Source organism: Felis catus, chromosome C2 (assembly GCF_018350175.1).
Source record: "Felis catus isolate Fca126 chromosome C2, F.catus_Fca126_mat1.0, whole genome shotgun sequence".
Classification (NCBI taxonomy): Eukaryota; Metazoa; Chordata; class Mammalia; order Carnivora; family Felidae; genus Felis; species Felis catus.
Window position 1 is genome coordinate 60170148 of NC_058376.1, and position 21890 is coordinate 60192037.

Consider the following 21890-nt stretch of genomic DNA (forward strand, 5'->3'; position numbering starts at 1 on the left):
GTACACGTGAGCAGGGGAGGGGCAGAGAGAGAGGGAGAGAATCCCAAGCAGCTTCTACGCTGTCAGTGCAGAACCCAGTTTCGGGCTCCATCTCACAAACTGTGAGATCATGACCTGAATAGAAATCAAGAGTTGGACCCTTAACTGACTGAGCCACCCAGGTGCCCCAAGACATGGTGATCTTGATTTGTATTATGAGTATCTGTGAAACAAGAGATTTCTAGAGTGCTTTATCCCAAAGGGTGCAGCTCTGAGGCAGTGCCCCAAGAGTCTGTAAAAATGTGCAGATGGAGCCAACTGTTGGCCAGAGCATCCAGTGTTAAGATGACTATGGGAAGTTCAGCCAGTTGTGCTGACCCTTGGGTCCTTACCTTTATCAGGGACATCTTGGTTAAGGGATGAAAAGCAGTAGATATCCAGAGAGCTCCATCATATGTAATAGTGGTGATGCTGTTCACTGACAGTAGGTTTGTCTGTCAAACTTCAAATGGGAATTTAGAGTGTACAGACTCCAACTGCTGTTCACTCATTTGAACCCAAGTCACTCTTCAGGTTAACAAGGGGTTCAGAAGAGTGATGGCCTTTTCTAGCACCATGACATCTGACAAAAGAATGAGGACAGGGGAGGGCATGCCCTCTTGCGGGTAAGATATGCCAGGGGGCTCAGATTTGGTTTTATCCCATAGCAAGGAGGCCTTGGTAGTTGTGCTGAGCTTGCAAGGTGTTGCTTCTAAGACCTAAGAAGGTCTGGGAATGGAGGTCACAGGCTCAGGGTTTGTAGAGCCTCTATTTCCAGAAGAGTCCAGTATGCTGTCAGTGACTGCTGCTCTAATGGTGTGTAACATGGGGCCTGGGGGATAGTTTCTTGCATTAGAAGCCTATAGACAACTTATAGACTCAGGGTTTGTAGAGCCTCTATTTCCAGAAGAGTCCAGTATGCTGTCAGTGACTGCTGCTCTAATGGTGTGTAACGTGGGGCCTGGGGGATAGTTTCTTGCATTAGAAGCCTATAGACAACTTATAGACACCATGGGTGGTTGAGAGACTCCAAAAGTCATGGAAAGAAGCTGCTAAAGTCTCTGTAATGAAGAGTTCTCTCTCTGTGTGTGTGTGTGTGTGTGTGTGTGTGTGTGTGTGTGTGTGTGTGTTTGGGGGAGAGGGGAATAGTACTAATGGAAGTGTCTGTTATGATTTTGACAAATATTAGAGTCTTTTTGGGAAGGATCCTCATTCAGCATGACTGATTTGCAAGTAATAGTGTAAACAGACTTAAGTAAAATTTGTAAATGAGGAATATATTGCTCTAGATGCCCAAAATGCCTAATAAATGTTGGGCTTATTTTAGTGTTATGGGTGCTAAGAGGGTCAATAGTAATTTCTTGACATTGTCAGGGATGGAGTGACCCTTGGTGTACCAAATGGTTTTCAGGAATTTAAGGTGGCAGACCTTAATGCTGTGTTTGGGGCAATGGCCCATCCCCTTTTCGTGAGCTCTTTTGTGCATATTTGAATGGGTATGTCAAAAGAGTGTCTTCAGAGGAGGATGTAAGCAATGTAATGTCATACCTGTGCTCCTGGAGCAAAATAATTACAATTACAATATTGCCTGTAAAAGTTGCATGTAAGGGCAAGCCTTTGAGGTATGCTGTGCCTAGCTATGTAAAGGTATATTGTGTCCCACTAGAGATGAAGGCAAAATGTGACTGAGAGCTTATTGAAAGAGACACTGAACAGAATATTAGCCAAATTTATTATAGCATATATATGTTATATATATAACATATATATGTCTATTATTTATATATATATATATATATATATATATGTTTTTTTTTTTTTTTTTTTTTGAGACAGAGCATGAACAGGGAAGGGTCAGAGAGAGAGGGAGACACAGAATCTGAAACAGGCTCCGGGCTCTGAGCTGACAGCACAGAGGCCGATGGGAGGCTTGAAGCCACAAACCTTGAGATCATGACCTGAGCCGAAGTCGGACGTTTAACCGACTCAGCCACCCAGGCGCCCCTATTATAACATATATTTACCAGTTTCTGATTGGTTAGAGTCAGTAATTTCAATAGTATGTGGTAAAGGGGCCTTCATGGGAAGGAACACAGCATCAAGGGCACAGTCATCAACTGTGAGGCACCATTCATTTTTCCAACTTTAATAGGCCATGTTGGGCTGTTAAATGGAGAAGCCATAGAGATAATCACTCTTTCACTAATTAGGTCTTTTATAGTAAATCCCAATCCTCAAAGGCCCTGTTTAATGTTATATTGAGTTGAGTTGTATTTACTGTTTTAGCTAGGGGTTGAGGGAGTGGTCCATGGCTTTTTAAAAAGCCATTTGTATGCTCCAAAGACTCTGTTTAAATTTATTGTTGGGTCAGAGCATCCACTGCCAATATGGAATATTTTAGGGTGATGTGTACTATACCATTACCTGGAAGAATTTCAGCAAGACAGAATTTCTGGTGGTTAAAGTGAGACATACCTATTTATTATCTATTTTATGTTGAGTATTTCCCTAAATTTAGTGGGATCTCCGGTATAACTGTAGTTTGAGCCCAGTATTGATTAAAGTCATGAAAATTTGCCACTTAAGGCATTTCAGCAGATGTTGAAGTTAATTCAAAAACCTGTGCTATAGAGATATAAAAGCCAATCTTTACCTTTTGTTGTATAAATTGTTTTAGTAAATTTTGGATTTCCAACTGGGCCAAATTGTGGATTTCTCTATTTTGTTGTTGTTTCTTTGTTTCTTTATTGTTTTTCTCTATCTCTTTTGGTGGTGAGTGAATATATTTCAAGTGGAGGGAGTCCTGTCTATCATTTCATATTTATAAATTTCATCCTCCAGAGAGCCTCAAATCAGTGTTACCAGGGTTAGGGGTATGTGGTTACTTTGTGGAGTTTAAAAACCCTGAGCTTGGGGCGCCTGGGTGGCTCAGTCAGTTAAGTGTCTGACTTCAGCTCAGGTCATGATCTCACAGCTCATGGGTTCAAGCCCCACATCTGTGCTGATGGCTCAGAGCCCGGAGCCTGCTTCAGATTCTGTGTCTCCCTCTCTCTCAGCCCCTCCCCTGCTCATGCTCTGTCTCTCTGTCTCTCTCTGTCCCTCTGTCTCTCTCTCTCTCTCAAAAATAAATAAACGCTAAAAAACAAAAACAAAAAAACCAACCCTGAGCTGAAGCTGAGTTTGAATTACCCCTTTGCTGTGCCACATGGGTTCCATGGCTGCTTTTCTCTGTAACCTGGAGGATCAGGATTTTTGTTACAATAGAGGCATAGGTACCAGGGGCAGCAGGGCAACAGCAGGAACAACAGAGGTATTTAAGGGTCCAGGTGAGCCATGTGTTCTCACAATGGTTGCTCCCTTCCCTCCTCCCGGCTCTTTTTTCTCTCTCTTTTTTACTCCAAAATGACTCTCTTTGATGAGTGACTGCCCAAATGGGTCCATCTCTTGCACAGAGTGTACTCTTTCCCCAGAATGCTCCATAGATTGGGGGTCAATGCCTGATTCATTGATTTTAACTACATTGTTTGTATAAATCAGAGTTAATTTACCAATTTCCCACAAATTATGGTAAGTTTGTTTCCACTTTCTTAGTACTATAACCATTGTTGACTCCATGTGCACAGAGTTTTAGTTTATACCCATTCTAGACCAGAGAAAGCATTGCAAATTATTCTCCAAAGAGGTTGAACTAATTGTCATCCCCCTTACATGGTATTTTCTACTGTTTAATTATTCCTCTAGCTGACTATGAACTTCTGGAAGCTAAGGACTTCCTTTTATTCATTTTTGAATTCCCAGTGCCAATTAAACTACCTAATGAGTAGTAGTAGTTGGAGAATATTTGTCACATGTGTAAATATATGAACTGTAGAAGAAAAAACATGTTAATTACTGTTTCCTAAATGCTTAAATATTGTTTTCAAGTTAATTTGTGTATTTTGAACATTAACTCTTTTCATTTTTAAAATGAGCATTTCTCAATAAGTAATTTAAATTGTTGATACTTGTTTCCAGGCAATAAATGCAGGGGATTCAAGCTTTGCCCCTGAGCCGCAGGAAGAGTTAGAGGAGAATCCTAGCCCAGTTGCAGATGAGAATAATACAGTGTCAGCAAAAAAACAGGGGCCAAATTTACATAACTGGAGTGGTGACTGGAGCTTTTGGGTAATATTTTTTCTTTCTTATATTTTCACTTTAATCTTAAATGTAAATTTTCTTTAAATTTATAGCAGTTCATATAATGTTTATAATATTTTATAAGCTTCTTGATTTTAGACAGTTAAGTTTTACCAGAGTCCGAGACATTTCTGATTATGCTCTTCTTTGGCCACTAGAATGCACTGTTGTCTGGTTTGATGGAGTGGAATTATCTGCTTCAGTTTTCCTGGGAGAAAACTACAGCACAGAATTGGATTCTACCTACGTTGTTGTTCACTATATTGCAAGAGACTAACATTATGCAGAAACCATATTTCTAAATGTTACTGAGAAACCAGCTATTTTACATAACTTTGATTTAAAGAATTAGTTTTGATACCTAAAAGGAAGTTTAACAATGTTTGACCTGTAGAATATAGTAATTACAAGGTAAGTTTTAAAGTTAGGAGTTTCATATTCTCTTTGCACTGTACTTAGTTGCAGAACTGGGATGTGGGTCAAGTTTCCCCATTGTAAAATGAGACTTCTGCTTTGAGACTCATGATTAGGTGTATAGTGTCTTTTGGTAGGAACAACATTTCTATTGCCATATGAATGCTAGCATTTATTATCTTAAAGGACTTATTCCAAATCTACCAATTCCTGTCAGAGTTATAAGATATTTGACAGAATCTTGTATACTGCAACTATAACTGAAATTTATAGAAGATTATGAGACATATGTACTTCAAATATTAAGTCATTAGAACGCTGCTCTCTTGACTCTTAGGTATACTTGGTAGCAGAATTTCTTGTAGTTTTACAGTAGCCTAAAAAAGAAATAATATTAATAGGTTATAAGGATTAGTACAAGTACCATTATTCTCTTCATAATTAGCAGCTCAGTTATTGAATCTTTTTTTATAATTTACATCCCAGTTAGTTAGCATATAGTACAACAATGATTTCAAGGGTAGATTCCCTAATGCCCCTAACCCATTTATCCCATCCCCCTTCCCACAACCCCTCCAGTAACCCTCTGTTCTCCATATTTAAGAGTCTCTTATGTTTTTCCCCCTCCCTGTTTTTATATTATTTTTGCTTCCCTTCCCTTGTGTTCATCTGTTCTGTGTCTTACAGTCCTCATATGAGTGAAGTCGTATGATATTTGTCTTTCTTTGACTAATTTTGCTTAGCATAATACCCTCTAGTTCCATCCACATAGTTGCAAATGGCAAGATTTCATTCTTTTTGATTGCCGAGTAATATTCCATTGTATATATATATACCACATATTTATCCATTCATCCATCGATGGACATTTGGGCTGTTTCCATACTTTGGCTATTGTTGATAGTGCTGCTATAAACATTGGGGGGGGTGTGCCCCTTCGAAACAGTACACCTGTATCCCTTGGATAAATAGCTAGTGGTGCAGTTACTGGGTTGTAGGGTAGTTCTATTTTTAGTTTTTTGAGGAACCTCCATACTGTTTTCCAGAGTGACTGCACCAGTTTGCATTCCCACCAGCAGTGCAAAAGAGATCCTCTTTCTCCGCATCCTTGCCAACATCTGTTGTTGCCTGAGTTGTTAATGTTAGCCATTCTGACAAGTGTGAGGTGGTATCTCATTGTGGTTTTGATTTGTATTTCCCTGATGATGAGTGATGTTGAGCATTTTTTCATGTGTCGGTTGGCCATCTGGATGTCTTCTTTGGAGAAGTGTGTATTCATGTCTTTTGCCCACTTCTTCACTGGATTATTTGTTTTTTTGGGTGTTGGGTTTGGTAAGTTCTTTACAGATTTTGGATACTAACCCTTTACCTGATATGTTGTTTGCAAATAACATATTCTTCTCCCATTCTGTCAGTTGTCTTTTAGTTTTGCTGATTGTTTCCTTCGCTGTGCAGAAGCTTTTTATTTTGAGGAGGTCCCAATAGTTCATTTTTACTTTTGTTTCCCTTGCCTCCAGAGACGTGTTGAGTAAGAAGTTACTATGGCCAAGGTCAAAGAGGTTTTTGCCTGCTTTCTTCTGGAGGGTTTTGAAGGCTTCCTGTCTTACATTTAGGTCTTTCATCCATTTTGAGTTTATTTTTGTGTATGGTGTAAGAAAGTGGTCCAGGTTCATTTTTCTGCCTGTCGCTGTCCAGTTTTCCCAGCACCACTTGCTGAAGAGACTGTCCTTATTCCATTGGATATTCTTTCCTGCTTTGTCAAAGATTAGTTGGCCATACGTTTGTGGGCCCATTTCTGGGTTCTCTCTATTCTGTTCCATTGATCTGAGCGTCTGTTCTTGTGCCAGTACCATACTGTCTTGATGATTACAGCTTTGTAATACAGCTTGAAGTCCGGTGAATGTTATTGAATCTTAACATGAATAAGTTTCTGACTTCCTATTAAGAAATTTAAGTTTTTTAAAACCATATCTGAAGGAAAATGTTTAATTGCTAACAAATATACCAAATAATTATACTTCCTGAAAATCATGTCATCTATATTGATTATATTATTCTTGGTTTCATTCAGAGACAGTTTATGACTACTGTAGTGTTTTGGCCCTTCTGCACTATGATCGTGTAGCTTTGTTATGGATTGGAAAACCTTTATAATTCCAAGGGCTATCTACAGGACTAAATAGTCACTGTGGTTATTCTTTGCAGACTTAACCTAAGAAGAAGGGTAAAGCTAAAAAAGGAACAAGCAGGGGAATGAGGATTTAGAAATAGGAGAGAGGAAGAAAAGAGGTATGTGTTCTAGACCTTTGCTACTCAAACTGTAGTATGTGGGGCCAACAGACTTGGCTTCACCTGTCTGCTGATAAGAAATGCAGAGTCTTGGGCCCAATCTCAGACCTATTGAATTAGAGTCTTTATTTCACAAGAATTCTTGGAGATTTGTATGAACATTCAAGTTTGAGAAGCACTTGTTTATAGAATGTTGAAAGTCTACTTTGTCTCAGTTTAGGTCTATATGCTAATTACAAGCACTTTGTTTTGAGGAATGAAAAACATTTTCTTGTAATGTTTATTTATTTTTGAGGGACAGACAGAGTGTGAATGGGGAAGGAGCAGAGAGAGAGGGAGACACAGAATCTGAAGCAGGCTCCAGGCTCTGAGCCGTCAGCACAGATGTGGGGCTTGAACCCACGAGCCATGAGATCATGACTTGAGCCGAAGTCGGACACTTAGCCAACCGAGTCACCCAGGTGCCCCAAGAATTGATAACTTTTTAAAGTTTTGTTATTTGAAGAGTTAAGCTCCCAGGACCTGAAAAATTCACTAGTGTCGATTAACTCATATATTTTGGCCTGGCTAACTCAGTTGTTCCACAGTAGTGAATCTACAGGGAAGCATGGTATTATCTAATGAATTGGAGATTGGGAACAAAAAATTTGGGATAGAGTACGTACGCTCTGTGCCTGGTGATTTCACTGTGTGGTACTCTTGACTATGTTGTTCAACCTGTCAGGCGCCTCATTTCTAAAATGAGAGATCGGGCCTTGGTATTGCAACATTAGTGTGTCTTGAATCAATAGGGAAAAAGGTGGAGGAGGTGTTTGGCTAGCAAGTGCTCATAATTTACATTTCTGGCAGCTGTGTATCAGTCATAAAAAACTCTGGGCATATATAGTGGGAGTATGTTACATGTGGAACACCTTTCCTTAAGAGTGGTAGAAAGGGGTGAAAAGTGCTAGAGAAGAGAGAGGACCTGCTATTTGTAATATTGGAAAAGATATTTTGATGTTTCCCCCTAAACAAAAAATTGTGAAAACTTGGCAAAAGGATGCAAGACAGTGAAACAAAGTTTAAGTTTTTTTGTCATTGCTGAGGCTGGTTTCTTCTAGACTCTATGCATTTAATCTTGTGCTGCTTGACAAATTGGCTAGTGATTGTCTTTCTGACAGTAGCGCTTTATTTTTTCAGTTTTATTGACTTATTTTACTTCTAGGGTAGTTGGCAGCTGACAGTAGGACTTTAAAGAAGTTTGATCAAATTACCATAGCACTGGACAGTGAGATCAATAGCTGTGGATATTCTATTTCAATACCATAATTTAAAGATAGGAATCTTAATGGTTATATTTATTTTCTTTTATATTTAAAAATGAAAATGTTTAATCCTACTGTGTGAGAAATTAGTTTTATTAATAACTTTTAAGTCCCAGTATAACAATAATTATGTGAAAAGGAAGAGAATAAACTTGAAATAATGGCAAACAAATATTTATCCTTTTGCCCTTTAACTGTTAGTAAAAATATACCGCAAAAAACCCCACATCCAACCAACCAAACAAAAAAACCACTTTTTTTTTTCCTGACTAAAATGATGATTCCAGGTAGATTAATGTTCCAGAGGAAAAGCATTCAGAGGTCTGCAGAAGATGCATTTACTTAATGTAACTTCTCTTCATGATGTTGAGCTAGTAACTTTTGAAAGTAGAAAAAAGCATTTGAGATTTTCTGTTGCTTATGTTTAGGAAATGACATACTTATCTGGACTTTTTTTTTTTTTAATGTTTATTTTTGAGAGAGAGAGAGATAGAGGGAGACAGAGTGTGAGTGGGGGAGGGGCAGAGAGAGAGAGAAAGACACATAATCTGAAACAGGCTCCAGGCTCTGAGCTGTCAGCACAGAACCCAACATGGGGCTCGAACTCTGGAACGGTGAGATCATGACCTAGGCCGAAGTCAGATGCCTAACCAACTGAGCCACCTAGGCACTCCTTACCTGGGCTTTCTAATAGAAATAATAGTGCTTTGGATAAGGTACTTAATTTTAGGCATTCCTTTTTATGTTGATATTTCATTAATATTAAATTTCTCTTTAAAAATATTTGTCATTTGTATATACTTATTTCTTTAATAGCTGATTTACTTGATAATTGTATTTTAAAAGTGGAGGCATTTATAAAGTTTTCTGAATTGTGTAACTAAAATTTGTTTAGGGGTGTTTTCCTTTGAGTGTATATTTGAAAATCATGGCAAATATGCATAGAATAAAGAAGATATGAAATCTCATATTCCTCAGATCTTTGAATCTGGAAGGGAGACAGGGAAAAAAAAGAAAGAATAGGAGATGTTTAAAAGAGGTTAGAGTTTAAATTTGTCATTTTAAAAATATTCTTGTTCTAAAACATTTCAAGGATAAAACAAGTGTAGATTTTGAAACATCATATATGTACAAATAATAACTACTTATGTTTTGGTAGAAAATATTTAGAGTTGAATTTTTTTAGATCATAATAAACTTTTTTCTAATTATACAATAAATCATAAGTCTTGACTCTGTACTTTATCATTGACTTATAGCATGATCATAGTCATGTTATTCACAAGTAAGCTTTTTTATTGGATACAACTTACCACAAACATGATTTAGAATTAGGTACACCATGAGGATTAATTAATGTTATACTGTTAAATAACAATAAAAACAAAACCCAAGAGGATTAATTAGTATGTTTGAAACGTACTTTGGCAACTTTAGAAAAGGTGTTTTCTGTAATCAGACGTTGTCCTCCACACAGAATATCTTGAATTTATTCAAGGTAAAAAGGATATTTTAGACATTGACTTTCGTAGCCGATAAAAAAGAATGAACTTATTTTCTAGTTTCTGTTGGATTTGAAAATAATATTTTATTCATTAATATTCAATTATAGATTTTGTTTGAAAATCTAGATATGTTATTAATTTTAGATTTAATTATAAAGGAATAGGAACTAACATTTCTGGCAATATGGAAAGAGGACCTTTTTTTTTTTAATATGTGAAATTTACTGTCAAATTAGTTTCCATACAACACCCAGTGCTCGTCCCAACAGGTGCCCTCTTCAATACCCATCACCCACCCTCCCCTCCCTCCCACCCCCCCATCAACCCTCAGTTTGTTCTCAGTTTTTAAGAGTCTCTTATACATTAGCTCTCTCCCTCTCTAACCTCTTTTTTTTTTTCCTTCCCCTCCCCCATGGGTTTCTGTTAAGTTTCTCAGGATCCACATAAGAGTGAAAACATATGGTATCTGTCTTTCTCTGTATGACTTATTTCACTTAGCATAACACTCTCCAGTTCCATCCACATTGCTACAAAGGGCCATATTTCATTCTTTCTCATTGCCACATAGTACTCCATTGTGTATATAAACCACAATTTCTTTATCCATTCATCAGTTGATGGACATTTAGGCTGGGAAAGAGGACCATTTAACTTAAAAACTCCTCTGTTACAAAGTACCTAGAAATGCTGTATGAAATGTTACAAACATGTTTATAAATTGAATGTCTGGGCTCACGGAATAGCAAGGGAACTACCTGAGGGCTAAAAAAGAAGAGGAAACTGATTATCAGAGTTGTAAGCACATGAGCTAATGTTGAGGCAGCCCTAGGGAGTTTATTAGTCTCTGTAACGAAAACTTTAATGGCTACACTGGGATAGAAGACATGTCTTGGACTTGTATGAATTAGAACGGAGAACTCCTTATAAAGCCATGACTCTTGAAGAGTTATACATTCTGTGAAAGGTAGGCTAAGAAAAATTCATGAAGTTTTAGGACCTGAATTTAATACTTTATGAGTGAGCAGAAGGATATTCAATGAATAGCATATTAGTTGCTTCAAAATTTTGGATAGAACTACTAGGTAAAGACTATAAAATCATTATTTGATATTATTTAAGACTTAGAAGAAATTAAGCATGCAATAAGTGGGTAAGACATTTAAAAAAAATTTTTTTTTAACATTTATTTATTTTTGAGACAGAGAGAGACAGAGCATGAACGGGGGAGGGTCAGAGAGAGAGGGAGACACAGAATCCAAAACAGGCTCCAGGCTCTGAGCAGTCAGCACAGAGCCCGACGCGGGGCTCGAACTCACATACCGTGAGATCGTGACCTGAGCCGAAGTCGGACGCTTAACCGACTGAGCCACCCAGGCGCCCCAAGACATTCTTTTTTAATATGTTTGTTTGTTTGTTTATTTATTTTGAGAGAGAATGTGTGTGTGTGTGCACATGCACATGAGTTGGGGGAGGGACAGAGAGAGAGGAAAGAGAGAATCTCAAGCAGGGTCTGCACTGACAGAGGGCGCTGTTCGTGGGCTCAGTCCCACGAACCATGAGATCATGACCTGAGCTGAAATCAAGAGTCGGTCACTTAACCAACTGAGCTACCCAGGTGCCCTGGATAAGACATTCTTAAAAACACTGGGAAGATTTGGAAAACAACCAAATTCAACTTCTAGAAATGAAAAATATGGTTATTGAAATAATAATTTAAAAATTCAGTGGATGTGGGAAATACCAGATAAAGAGAAAGTCAGCAAATTGAAGGATATATATGAGGAAGTTATTCACACTGTACCACTGAGAGATATAGAAAATTTTAAAGAGAATGGCTCGAGATATAAGGAGAAAAGTAGAGGAGTCCATTATGATTCCATTAGAAGTTTCAGAAGATCAACATAAAGGCAACATTCAAAAAGAATATAGCTGAAAATGTTCTACTCTTGATGAAAGATGTCAGAATCAGGAGGTACGGTGAGTCTCTCACACGGTAAATGAAAAGAATATATGAGCAGAGAAATTTTTATCATATAAGTGACAAAGGTAGATGTACATCAATTAAGATAGGAGAAGTCTTTTTTTAAAGTGTATTTATTATTATTTTTTATTAAACTCTACACCCAACATGGGGCTTGAACTAATAACCCCAAAATCAAGAGTCGCATGTTCTTCTGACTGAGGCAGCCAGGCCCCCAGGAATAGTCTTAATAATTCATTTGAGTGTCATCTATGCACCAGCCTATTCTAAGTGAACTCGGTGGTGTCTCTGCCATTCTAGAGCTGACTGGGAGATGGATAGTATACACCTGAGCAAATGTATAATATTTTTTTGTTTCAAGTTTTTATTTAAATTCTAGTTAACATATTGTGTAATATTGGTTTCAGGAGTAGAATTTAGTAATTCATCATTTACATAGAACACCCAGTGCTCATCACAAGTGCCCTCCTTAATACCCATTACCCATTTAGCCAATGTTCCTATCTACCTTCCCTCCAGCAACCCTCAGTTTGTTCTCTATAGTTAAAGGTCTTTAATGGTTTGCCTCTCTCTCTCTCTCTCTCTCTCTCTCTCTCTCTCTCTCTCTCTCTCTCTGCAAATGTGTAATATTATGTCAGGTAGTGATAGAAGCTCTAAAGATAATAGAAGCATGTAAGGTGTAGAGAATCACATGGAAGGGAGTAGCATTTTCAGTCAAGATGGTCTGGAAAAGCTTCTCTGAGGAGGTGCCATTTGAGAGAGCCCTATGAGGGACAAAGAAAGAATACTGATGAACCATGCAAAGAAAGGAAAATGGAAGTGGGGTTCTGTGGGAAGGCAAGAGTCGGGAATAAGATTGGCTTGTTTGACAGTTTCCTTATGGAGTCAGATATGGTGAGTGAAGAAGAAGAAAAAGATCAAGGATAATAATTTGTAGGTTTTTGATCAGTGCAACGGGGTGCATGGAAGCATCGCTTAGGAGAAGAGAAAGATGCAGATAGCAGGGGGAAGAAGTAGTTTTGGGAGTTGGGAAAATGAAGTTGGAGATGCATATTTGATATATAAGTAGAAAAGTCTAGTAGACAATTGGATTTATGACATGAATCGTAGGAGAGAGATTGAAGCAGGAAATAAATTTTGAAGACTTTGAGTATGGATGGTATTTAAAGACAGATTTTTGGAGTGCCTGGGTGGCTCAGTTGGTTAAGCATCTGACTGCTCAGGTCATGATCTCATGGTTCCTGAGTTTGAGCCCACATCTGCACTGTCAGCGCAGAGCCTGCTTGGGATTCTCTGTCTCCTGCTGTCTCTGCCCTTCTCCAACCAATGCTTTTTCTCTCTCTCTCTCTCTCAAAATAAATAAACCTTAAAAAACATTTAAAAAAATAAAACAGATTTATAAAGATTGGATGAGATCACCTAGGGAAAAAATATGGGTAGAGAAAAGAAGTAGACTCTCCAGTGTTTAGAACCTCAGGTGGTGGAGCAGGAACTAGCAAAAGAAACTGCGATTTGACTACTGAGATAAAATCTTAGGAAGTGTGGCATCCTCAAAGGCAAATGATGGAAGTCTTTTAAGGACAGAGTGACCTACTGTGATAGGTAGAATAAGATGAGAGCTGAAAATTGACTACTGGATTTGCAAAGTAGAGGATTCTAGTGACATTAAAAAGTACAGTTTGGGGGCAAAAACCTGATTGAAGCACTAGGTTTTAGACTGCTGTCCTAATCTTCCTTTGTAAAGTTTGAATTTGATTATCCAAAGCAATAGAGGGCTGAAGGAAGAAAATTCATATTTCATTAAAAACAATGTATACTTCTTTTGGGGCGCCTGGGTGGCGCAGTCGGTTAAGCGTCCGACTTCAGCCAGGTCACGATCTCGCGGTCCGTGAGTTCGAGCCCCGCGTCAGGCTCTGGGCTGATGGCTCAGAGCCTGGAGCCTGTTTCCAATTCTGTGTCTCCCTCTCTCTCTGCCCCTCCCCCGTTCATGCCCTGTCTCTCTCTGTCCCAAAAATAAATAAACGTTGAAAAAAAAAAATACAGAGAATACCCTAGTTTAAAAAACAAAAACAAAACAAAACAAAACAAAAAACAATGTATACTTTTTTACAGATGACCATATCAACATGGAAAAATATTTTGGTAAAGTAGCATGACTACTAAGAAATTAGCAGTAAATTAGCATATTTAAATAAATGACATGGAGAATGTGGAAAGTAACTGAAATAGTAATGTGTTACTGGGTTATTAATTAGGGCTTCAACCTAAGTATATCCTTTTGATTATCTAGGACAATGAGAAATTTTATTTTATTTTTTTAAAGTTGGTTTATTTTTACTTAGAGAGAAAGAGACAGAGACAGAGACAGAGACAGAATATCAAGCAGGCTCCTGCTGTCAGTTCAGAGCTGCATGAACCATGAGGTCATGAACTGAGCTGAAAGAAACCAAGAGTCGGAGGCTTAACCGACTGTGTCACCCAGGCGCCCCCCTCCTTTTTTTTTAAGTTTATTTATTTTTATTTTTGAGAGAGAGAGAGTAGGACGATGAGAAAGTTTAAATAGCACATGCAAACCAAATTAAAATAATACAAAAATTCTAGCTCAGCATTCTCTAGCTACCTTTCCAAAAAACCTTTTCTTAGATATGAGATGTGAACTTAAAAGCAGTGACATTGATCCCATGAGCCACATACAAGAGTGAGTTTCTATTACACTAGTCACATTTTGCTCAATAATTAAATGATTTTACTTGTGTTATTTCTCTGGTGAAAATGTTACAGAGGAGAACAAACATGAGTATGGGGAATGACCTCTGAATCAGCTTTAAAACTACTTTAAAGCATTTCCCCCTTTTACATAGAATTAACACATTTATTCTAACCTTGTGAACTTTCTTCTTTTACTTTTTTTTTTTTACTTTTAGTTTGAGATAATTTTAGACTCACGTGGAGTTGTAAGAAATGATACAGATACCCTGTACTCTTTCAACAGTTTTCCCCCAATGACAACATCTTACAAGACTATACGACAATATCACAACCAGCATATTGACATTGATACAGAACATTTGCATCACAGCAAGAATTATTTTTATAGACACAGCCTTTTTATAGTGTCCCTTCCCCCTACTCAACCCTTAGCAACCACTCCATTCCTATAATTATTCTCCATTTCTATAATTATGTCATTTCAAGAATATTATATAAATGGAATCATATAGTATATAACCTTTTAATTTTCTTAACGTTTATTTATTATTGAGAAACAAAGAGAGACAGAGCATGAGCATGGGAGGGGCAGAGAGAGGGGGAGACACAGAATCTGAAGCAGGATCCAGGCTCTGAGCTGTCAGCATAGAGCTCGATACAGGGCTTGAACTCACAAACCATGAGATCATGATCTGAGCCAAAGTCAGATGCTTAACTGACTGAGCCACCCAGGTGCCACCAGTATGTAACCTTTTATATTGGCTATGCACTCATCATAATTCCCTGGAGATCCATCTATTTTGTATACTAACATTTCATTAAAGTTTATGTATGTATGAATGTACATATATAATATGTACATATCTATTATTATGTGTATATATATATTATTATTTTTAAAAATAATCTCTATACCCAATGTGGGGCTGGAACTCCCAACCCAGAGGTCGAGAGTCGGATGCTCTTGATCCTGACTGAGCCAGCCAGGCGCCCCAGTTCATTCCTTTTTAATGCTGAGTAGAATTCCGTGGTATGGATGTACCATAGTTTTAACCATGTATCCACTGAAGAATATCTGGGCTATTTCCAGTTTAGGGCTATGATGAATAAAACTGCTGTAGATTTTCATGTACAGGTTTTTGTGTGAACATAGCTTTCCTCTCTAGGGGTAAATGCCCAGGAATGCAATTGTTGGGTCATTGATAGTTACATATTTAGTTTTTAAGAAACTGCCAGTCTGTTTTCCAGAGTGGCGGTACCATTTTATATTCCTGCCACAGTGTGTGGGTGATCCAGTTTTTACACATTCTTGCCTTCTTGCTGAGTGTTTTCATCATGGAAGGAGCTCTTCCATGTAAGTTTTAAAATAATCTGTGTCAGATATCTTTTAGGATATATTTTAATTAATTACTTTTGGTATTTCCACTTTTGGTGTGCTTCATTTCTTCTTGTGAATTTGAGTTTACCATACTATAGCCTTTCTTTGCAGTCTGAGGACTTCCTTTCACATTTCTTTGAAGCAGGTCTGCTGTCTCCATTGTTTATGTTGACAAATCAGCCATTAATTATACTAGTTTTTACCTGTATGTACGTGTCATTTTTCTCTTGCGTTCATGTTCTTCTTTGTCTTTCACAGTTTAACTGTCCTTCAGTTGTCAACAATTGTCCAACAATTTCCCTGTCCTTCTTGGTTAATTGAGCTTCTTTGATTAATATTTCTCTGCAGATTTTGAAAGTTTTAACCATTATTTCTTCAAGTGTTTTTCTGCCTGCCCTTTACCTTTCATTACTTCTGTTGTGTATATATTTTTTTTAAATTAATCTTTGAGAGAGAGAGAGAGAGAGAGACTGAGCGCGAGCAGATGAGGGGCAGAAAGAGAGAGAGACACAGAATCTGAAGTAGGCTCCAGGCTCTGAGCTGTCAGCACAGAACCTGCGAACAGTGAGATCATGACCTAGGTGGCTCAGCCTACTGAGTGTATTTTGAATCGCTTAATTTTGTCTCATGGGTCTCTGAGTGTGTTCATTTTCTACAATCTTTTTCATCTCTGTTCTTCAAATTGGATAATTTTTGCTAATAATCTTTAAGTTCACTGATTCTTTCCCTGCTATATTGAATTTTTGTTGAGCCCCTTCAGTGAATTTTTTATTTCAGTGAATGTAGTTTTCAACTCCAGAATGTCCTTTTTTTTTCCTTAAAAAATTTTTAAAAATGTGTTTGTTGAGATTCTCTATTTGTTGAATCACTATTGACATGTTTTTCTTTAATTCTTTAAGCATGATTCTCTTTAGTTGTTTGAACATATTTGTAATAATTGCTTTGATGTCTTTGTCTGCTAAATGTAGTATTTGGGGACCCTGAAAGACCCTACTGCCTGCTTTTCTCTTTCCTTAGTATGAGTCACATTTTTCTGTTTCTTGGCATGTTTCATAGTTTTTGTTGAACATTGTACTATTAAGAGAATGTATTGTAGCAACTGTGGATTCTAATTGCATCCTCCCTACCCCTAAAGCTTGTTATTGATGATTTTTGTTTGTTTAGTAACTTGCCTAGAGTAAATCTGTGAAATCTATTTGTCTTATCTCTGCTCAGCTTAGTATTGTTGTTGGTTTTATTTATTTTTTATTATTATCAAAACATTTTTTAATGGTTATTCATTTTTGAGACAGAGAGAGACAGAGCACGAGCAAAGGAGGGGCAGAGAGAGAGGGAGACACAGAATCCGAAGCAGGCTCCAGGCTCTGAGTGTCAGCACAGAGCCCGATGTGGGGACCGAACCCATGAACCGTGAGATCATGACCTAAGTTGAAGTTGGACGCTTAACCGACTGAGCCACCCAGGCGCCCCTTGTTGTTTTTATTTTCAAGGCTGGCTTCCTAGTGGTCACCCCTTATGTCAGCCAGTTATTGGTCAGAAATTTTGCTTTTTTGAAAAGTTTTTTTTAATATTTATTTATTCTTTGAGAGAGAGAGAGAGAGAGAGCATGAGCAGGGGAGGGGCAGAGAGAGGGAGACACAGAATCTGAAGCAGGCTCCAGGCTATGAGCTGTCAGCAGAGAGCCCAATGCGGGGCTCAAACTCACGAACCGCGAGTTCATGACCTTAGCCAAAGTTGGATGCTTAGCCAACTGAGCCACCCAGGTGCCCTGGAAATTGTGCTTAAATACATAGAGCCAATAAGACTTTTTTCTTCTGCTGAGAGATCTGTGTGTAGGTTGGGGAATGTATTCAACGTTCAGGCCGTTTTCAAGTTTGTCTCAATTTTTATGTTTCCCCAAGACTTGTTTCTAGCCAGGAATGTGTGGATAGTATGGGAACTCTGTAGTCTCTGCTACCCATGCATGCAGCTTCTGTTTAGCCAGGAATACATGGGAAGTTTATGAACCCCATTTATGGCTGTCTCTCCTCCAAGATCTCTTTGTTAAGTCTGCTGCTAATCTGCCAGTGGGCTTATTTCTTGCCACAAATGAGACTACAACCTCATACTCTTGTGGATAGCTTCAGAATTTTCCCTTTCACTTCTGGACATAGCTTTTCTGCTCTCCACTCTGAACCATCTCAGCCATCTCGCTCAGCATAGCTGCTAGTTTTCATAGCCTACACAACTGCTCTCGTGGAACTGTCACACTGTCACAGTGATTTAACCGATGGGGGAGGATGAGTAAGGGCCACTGGGCAAGGAAACAGTGCCACAGACTTCCGCTGCTTCTAAGTTTGGTAGATTTTCATGAAAAAAATGCTTCTCAGTTTATTGCATGCCTTTGGTCAATTTCCAATAATTTGAGATGATGTTTTTGATAGTTTTTTATTTGCTTTTGTAGAGAGAATTTGCTAAACTCCTTACTCCAGCATGCTGGGAGCTTCCTTTGCTTGCTTTTGGTGTTTTTTGAAATGTTTATGTATCTAGTTTTTCATATAAAAATGTACAAAATATTGCATAAGAAGCATGTTATTTTACAGTCCATTTAAATTTGTTCAAGACACTACCTTTTAGTTCATCTAATAAAGATTATAATTAAATGGAAATTTAATCTTTTTATTGTTGCAGATTTCAAGTGCCACCTATAAAGACAGGAATGAGGAATACAAAAGACAGTTCACACACTTACCTGATACAGAGAAGCTGATAGCAGGTAAAACAGACAGGAAGTTGCAAAAAACCATTTTACTACCTCATTATCAAAAGAGAACTGACAAGTGACAATATTTGTAGAAAATTTGAGCTTTCGTGTTAGACAGAAAATATTTTTTAAGATAAGCAGCATGTTATCATTCTAATTAGACAATGTAAAACTAAGTTATAATTTGGGGAGGAGTGATTTCTGACTTATAAAAATATTCAGTACTAGCTAAGAAAAATAGAACTAAAAGGAAATCATTGTCACAATTTCTTCTGGTGCTTGTTTCATATGGTTTTATAGGAAAAATTTAAATTTGCTGTTCAATATATATTAACTTTCCCCGGAAAAAGGTACTCCTTAACAGATTATAGAGCCAATTTTGTAAAATTTTCTGGGGCTATATTCTTATTCGTGTAATCCTTCTTTTTAAAGTTTGTTTGTTTGTTTATTTATTTATTTATTAAATGTTTATTTTTAAGAGTTTAAGGGGAGGGCAGGGGGCAGAGAGGGGGACAGAGGATACAAAGTGGGCTCTGTGCTGAGGACAGCAGTGAGCCTGATGCGGGGCTCGAACTCATGATCTGTGAGAACATACCTCACTGAAGTTGGCTGCTCAACCAACTGAGCCATCCAGGTGCCCCAAGTTTATTTATTTAGTTTTTAGTAATCTCTACACCCAATATGGTGCTTGAACTCATGACCTGGAGATCGAGTTGCAGGCTCTCCCAACTGAGCCAGCCAGGTGCCCCTCATGTAATCTTTAAGGTAGATTTTGTTTAAATAGACTTGAAGAGGGGCGCCTGGGTGGCTCAGTCGGTTGAGCGGCCGACTTCGGCTCAGGTCATGATCTCGCGGTCCGTGAGTTCGAGCCCCGCATCGGGCTCTGTGCTGACAGCTCAGAGCCTGGAGCCTGTTTCAGATTCTGTGTCTCCCTCTCGCTGACCCTCCCCTGTTCATGCTCTGTCTCTCTCTGTCTCAAAAATAAATAAAACGTTAAAAAAAATTTTTTTAAAAATAAAAAATAAAAATAAAAAAATAAAAAAAAATAAATAGACTTGAAGAGGAAAACTGTAGCTATTTTTCTTACAAAAGTGCTTAATTTTTGATATAAGCTTAATATGTTTTTTTTATAATCAAAATATAAAACTAGGTTTTAATTTTAGTATATATTTCATTTAAACCATTTATTCATAGAAATTTCTGATTTCTGGTACTGTTAGGCAGTATTCAACACAATGTAACTGAATTTCTGTAGTTCAGCTCAGTACTTTAAATATCATAATGAGTTAAAACAACTTCTAAGAACATTTGAAAGCAATGTATTCTCATGACAAAATATTTAAATGCTATATAAGGGCATATAATGAGAAGTGAGTGGTCCTTCCAACCAAGACTATTCCAACATACTTTCTGGGCTGTATAGCCACTTAGAGTAATTTCTTATGTATATTTCGAGAGGTTTTCTGTAGGCATTTCAAGGGGTATATATGTATATTCCTAACAGAATTTCTTTTTATTATTTTTTATTTTTTAAGTTTATTTATTCATTTTGAGAAAGAGAGGGAAAGCACGCATGCAAGTGGGGTAGGGACAGAGAGAGAGGCAGAGAGAGAATCCCAAGCAGGCTCTATGCTGTCATCATGGAGCCTGATGTAGGGCTCGATCTCAGGAATCATGAGATCATGACCTGAGCCGAAATCAAGAGTCAGAAGCTTAACCAGCTGAGCCACCCAGGCATCCCCCGCCTAAGAGAATTTCAGTGGGAACATATTGTGTTTACTCTTTGAACCTTCATTCTTTTAATGCCTGCCCATATTCAACTAAATGAACTCTGTACTGTAATTTATTTAACAAATCCTTTATTGATGGACATTTTGATCACTTCCTGTCTGTTACTATTTCCACTAATGTTGCATTGAAACTTTTACATTTGTTTTAGCACATATGTGCACACACATTGTAAGATAAATTCTATGAAGTGGAATTGTGGTAAAAAGGTAATAAGTATTTAATAAGTTTCCTGTTGCCAAGTTACCCTCCAAAAAGTCTGCACCAATTTGCATTTTCATCAAAAGTGTATGTGAGTTCCTGTTTTGCCCCACCTCAGGAAGTTTGCTTTAGTAAAATTTGGTAGTTAGAAATGGTACTTAATCATTGTTGAAATATGCCATGTCTTTAATTATAAAGGAGGTTGAACATCTATTTATATATGTATAAACCATTTGTATTTCTTTTTCTGTGAACATTTCATAAACTCTGCCCATTTTTTCTGTTTTTTTGTCTTTTTCTTAATTTGTAGTAGCTTGTTAGATGTTTAAAAAATTAGATCTTTTTCATGTGTGTTGCAAGTGTTTCTTTCCAGTTTGTCACTTGAAATCAAGTGACTTTTCAAGGAAACCTGTGTAAAATTTATCATATTTATCACTGCCTTCTTGAAAGAATTTAATCTGATAATGTAATGATACATATTCATTATAAAACATTAAAGCTCTGCAGAAAAATATAAGGAAAAAAATTGCAAAGTATTGGTAATCATAACACCTACATATAAACTTAGTTCATATTGTTTGTATAGCTTTCTAGGTATTTTTCAGTATGTGAATTTGTTTTTAAAAATTTACACTTTTTAGTTTTCTCTCACTGATACAATGAACCTGTTTATTGTATAAAACTTGCAAAATACAGACTTTTACAAAGTGGAAAACTAAAACCAGGTTTAATTGTACCAAGCCACAGACTGAGAGAAAATAGTTGATAATCACATATCTGATTAAAAAAAATCCTTGTATTTAGAATGGAAATAAAAGTCAACAATAAGAACACAAACAACCCAATTAAAAAAATAGGTAAATACACTTTACCCAAGATATATATGGAGGACAGATAAACATGTAAAAAAATCCTCCACATCAATTATTCTAGGGGAATGCACATTAAAAGCACAAGTAAACTACCTGGCAGTGAGAATTGCTAAAATTCACAGCAACAACAAAACTGGACAGCAGCAAATGAAGATGAGGCTGCAAGGCTCTCATCTCCTGGTGGTGGGAATGCAGGCTGGCGCAGCTGCTTTCAAAGGCAAGTTGGCAGTTTCTTGTAAAGTTAAACATGCACTTAACCGTATGACCTGGCAATCCTAGTTATTTTCTCAAGTGAACTGTAAGCTGATGTTCACAAAAGTCCTGTACATGAATGTTTATAGCATCTTTGTTAACAATGGGTAGTAACCAAGATGTCATTCAACTGGTGAGTGAATAAACAAACTGTGGCACATCCATATAATGGAATACTATTCAGCAATAAAAAGGAACAAGCTATTAATATGCATTGCAACATGGATGAATCTTCAATACATTTTCTAAGTGAGAAAAAC

At 37.4% G+C, this 21890-nt stretch overlaps 1 protein-coding gene across 1 annotated transcript in view; it reads left to right on the top strand.

Annotated features, from left to right (window-relative positions):
* The window catches only part of GRAMD1C (GRAM domain containing 1C), a 103323-nt gene that overhangs the window by 1833 nt on the left and 79600 nt on the right, over window positions 1-21890 (top strand). Inside the window, exons 2-3 of the mRNA XM_003991642.6 lie at window positions 4033-4182; window positions 18445-18529. Coding sequence (XP_003991691.2) covers window positions 4033-4182; window positions 18445-18529 — 235 coding nt within the window. The remainder of the gene's footprint in view (window positions 1-4032; window positions 4183-18444; window positions 18530-21890) is intronic.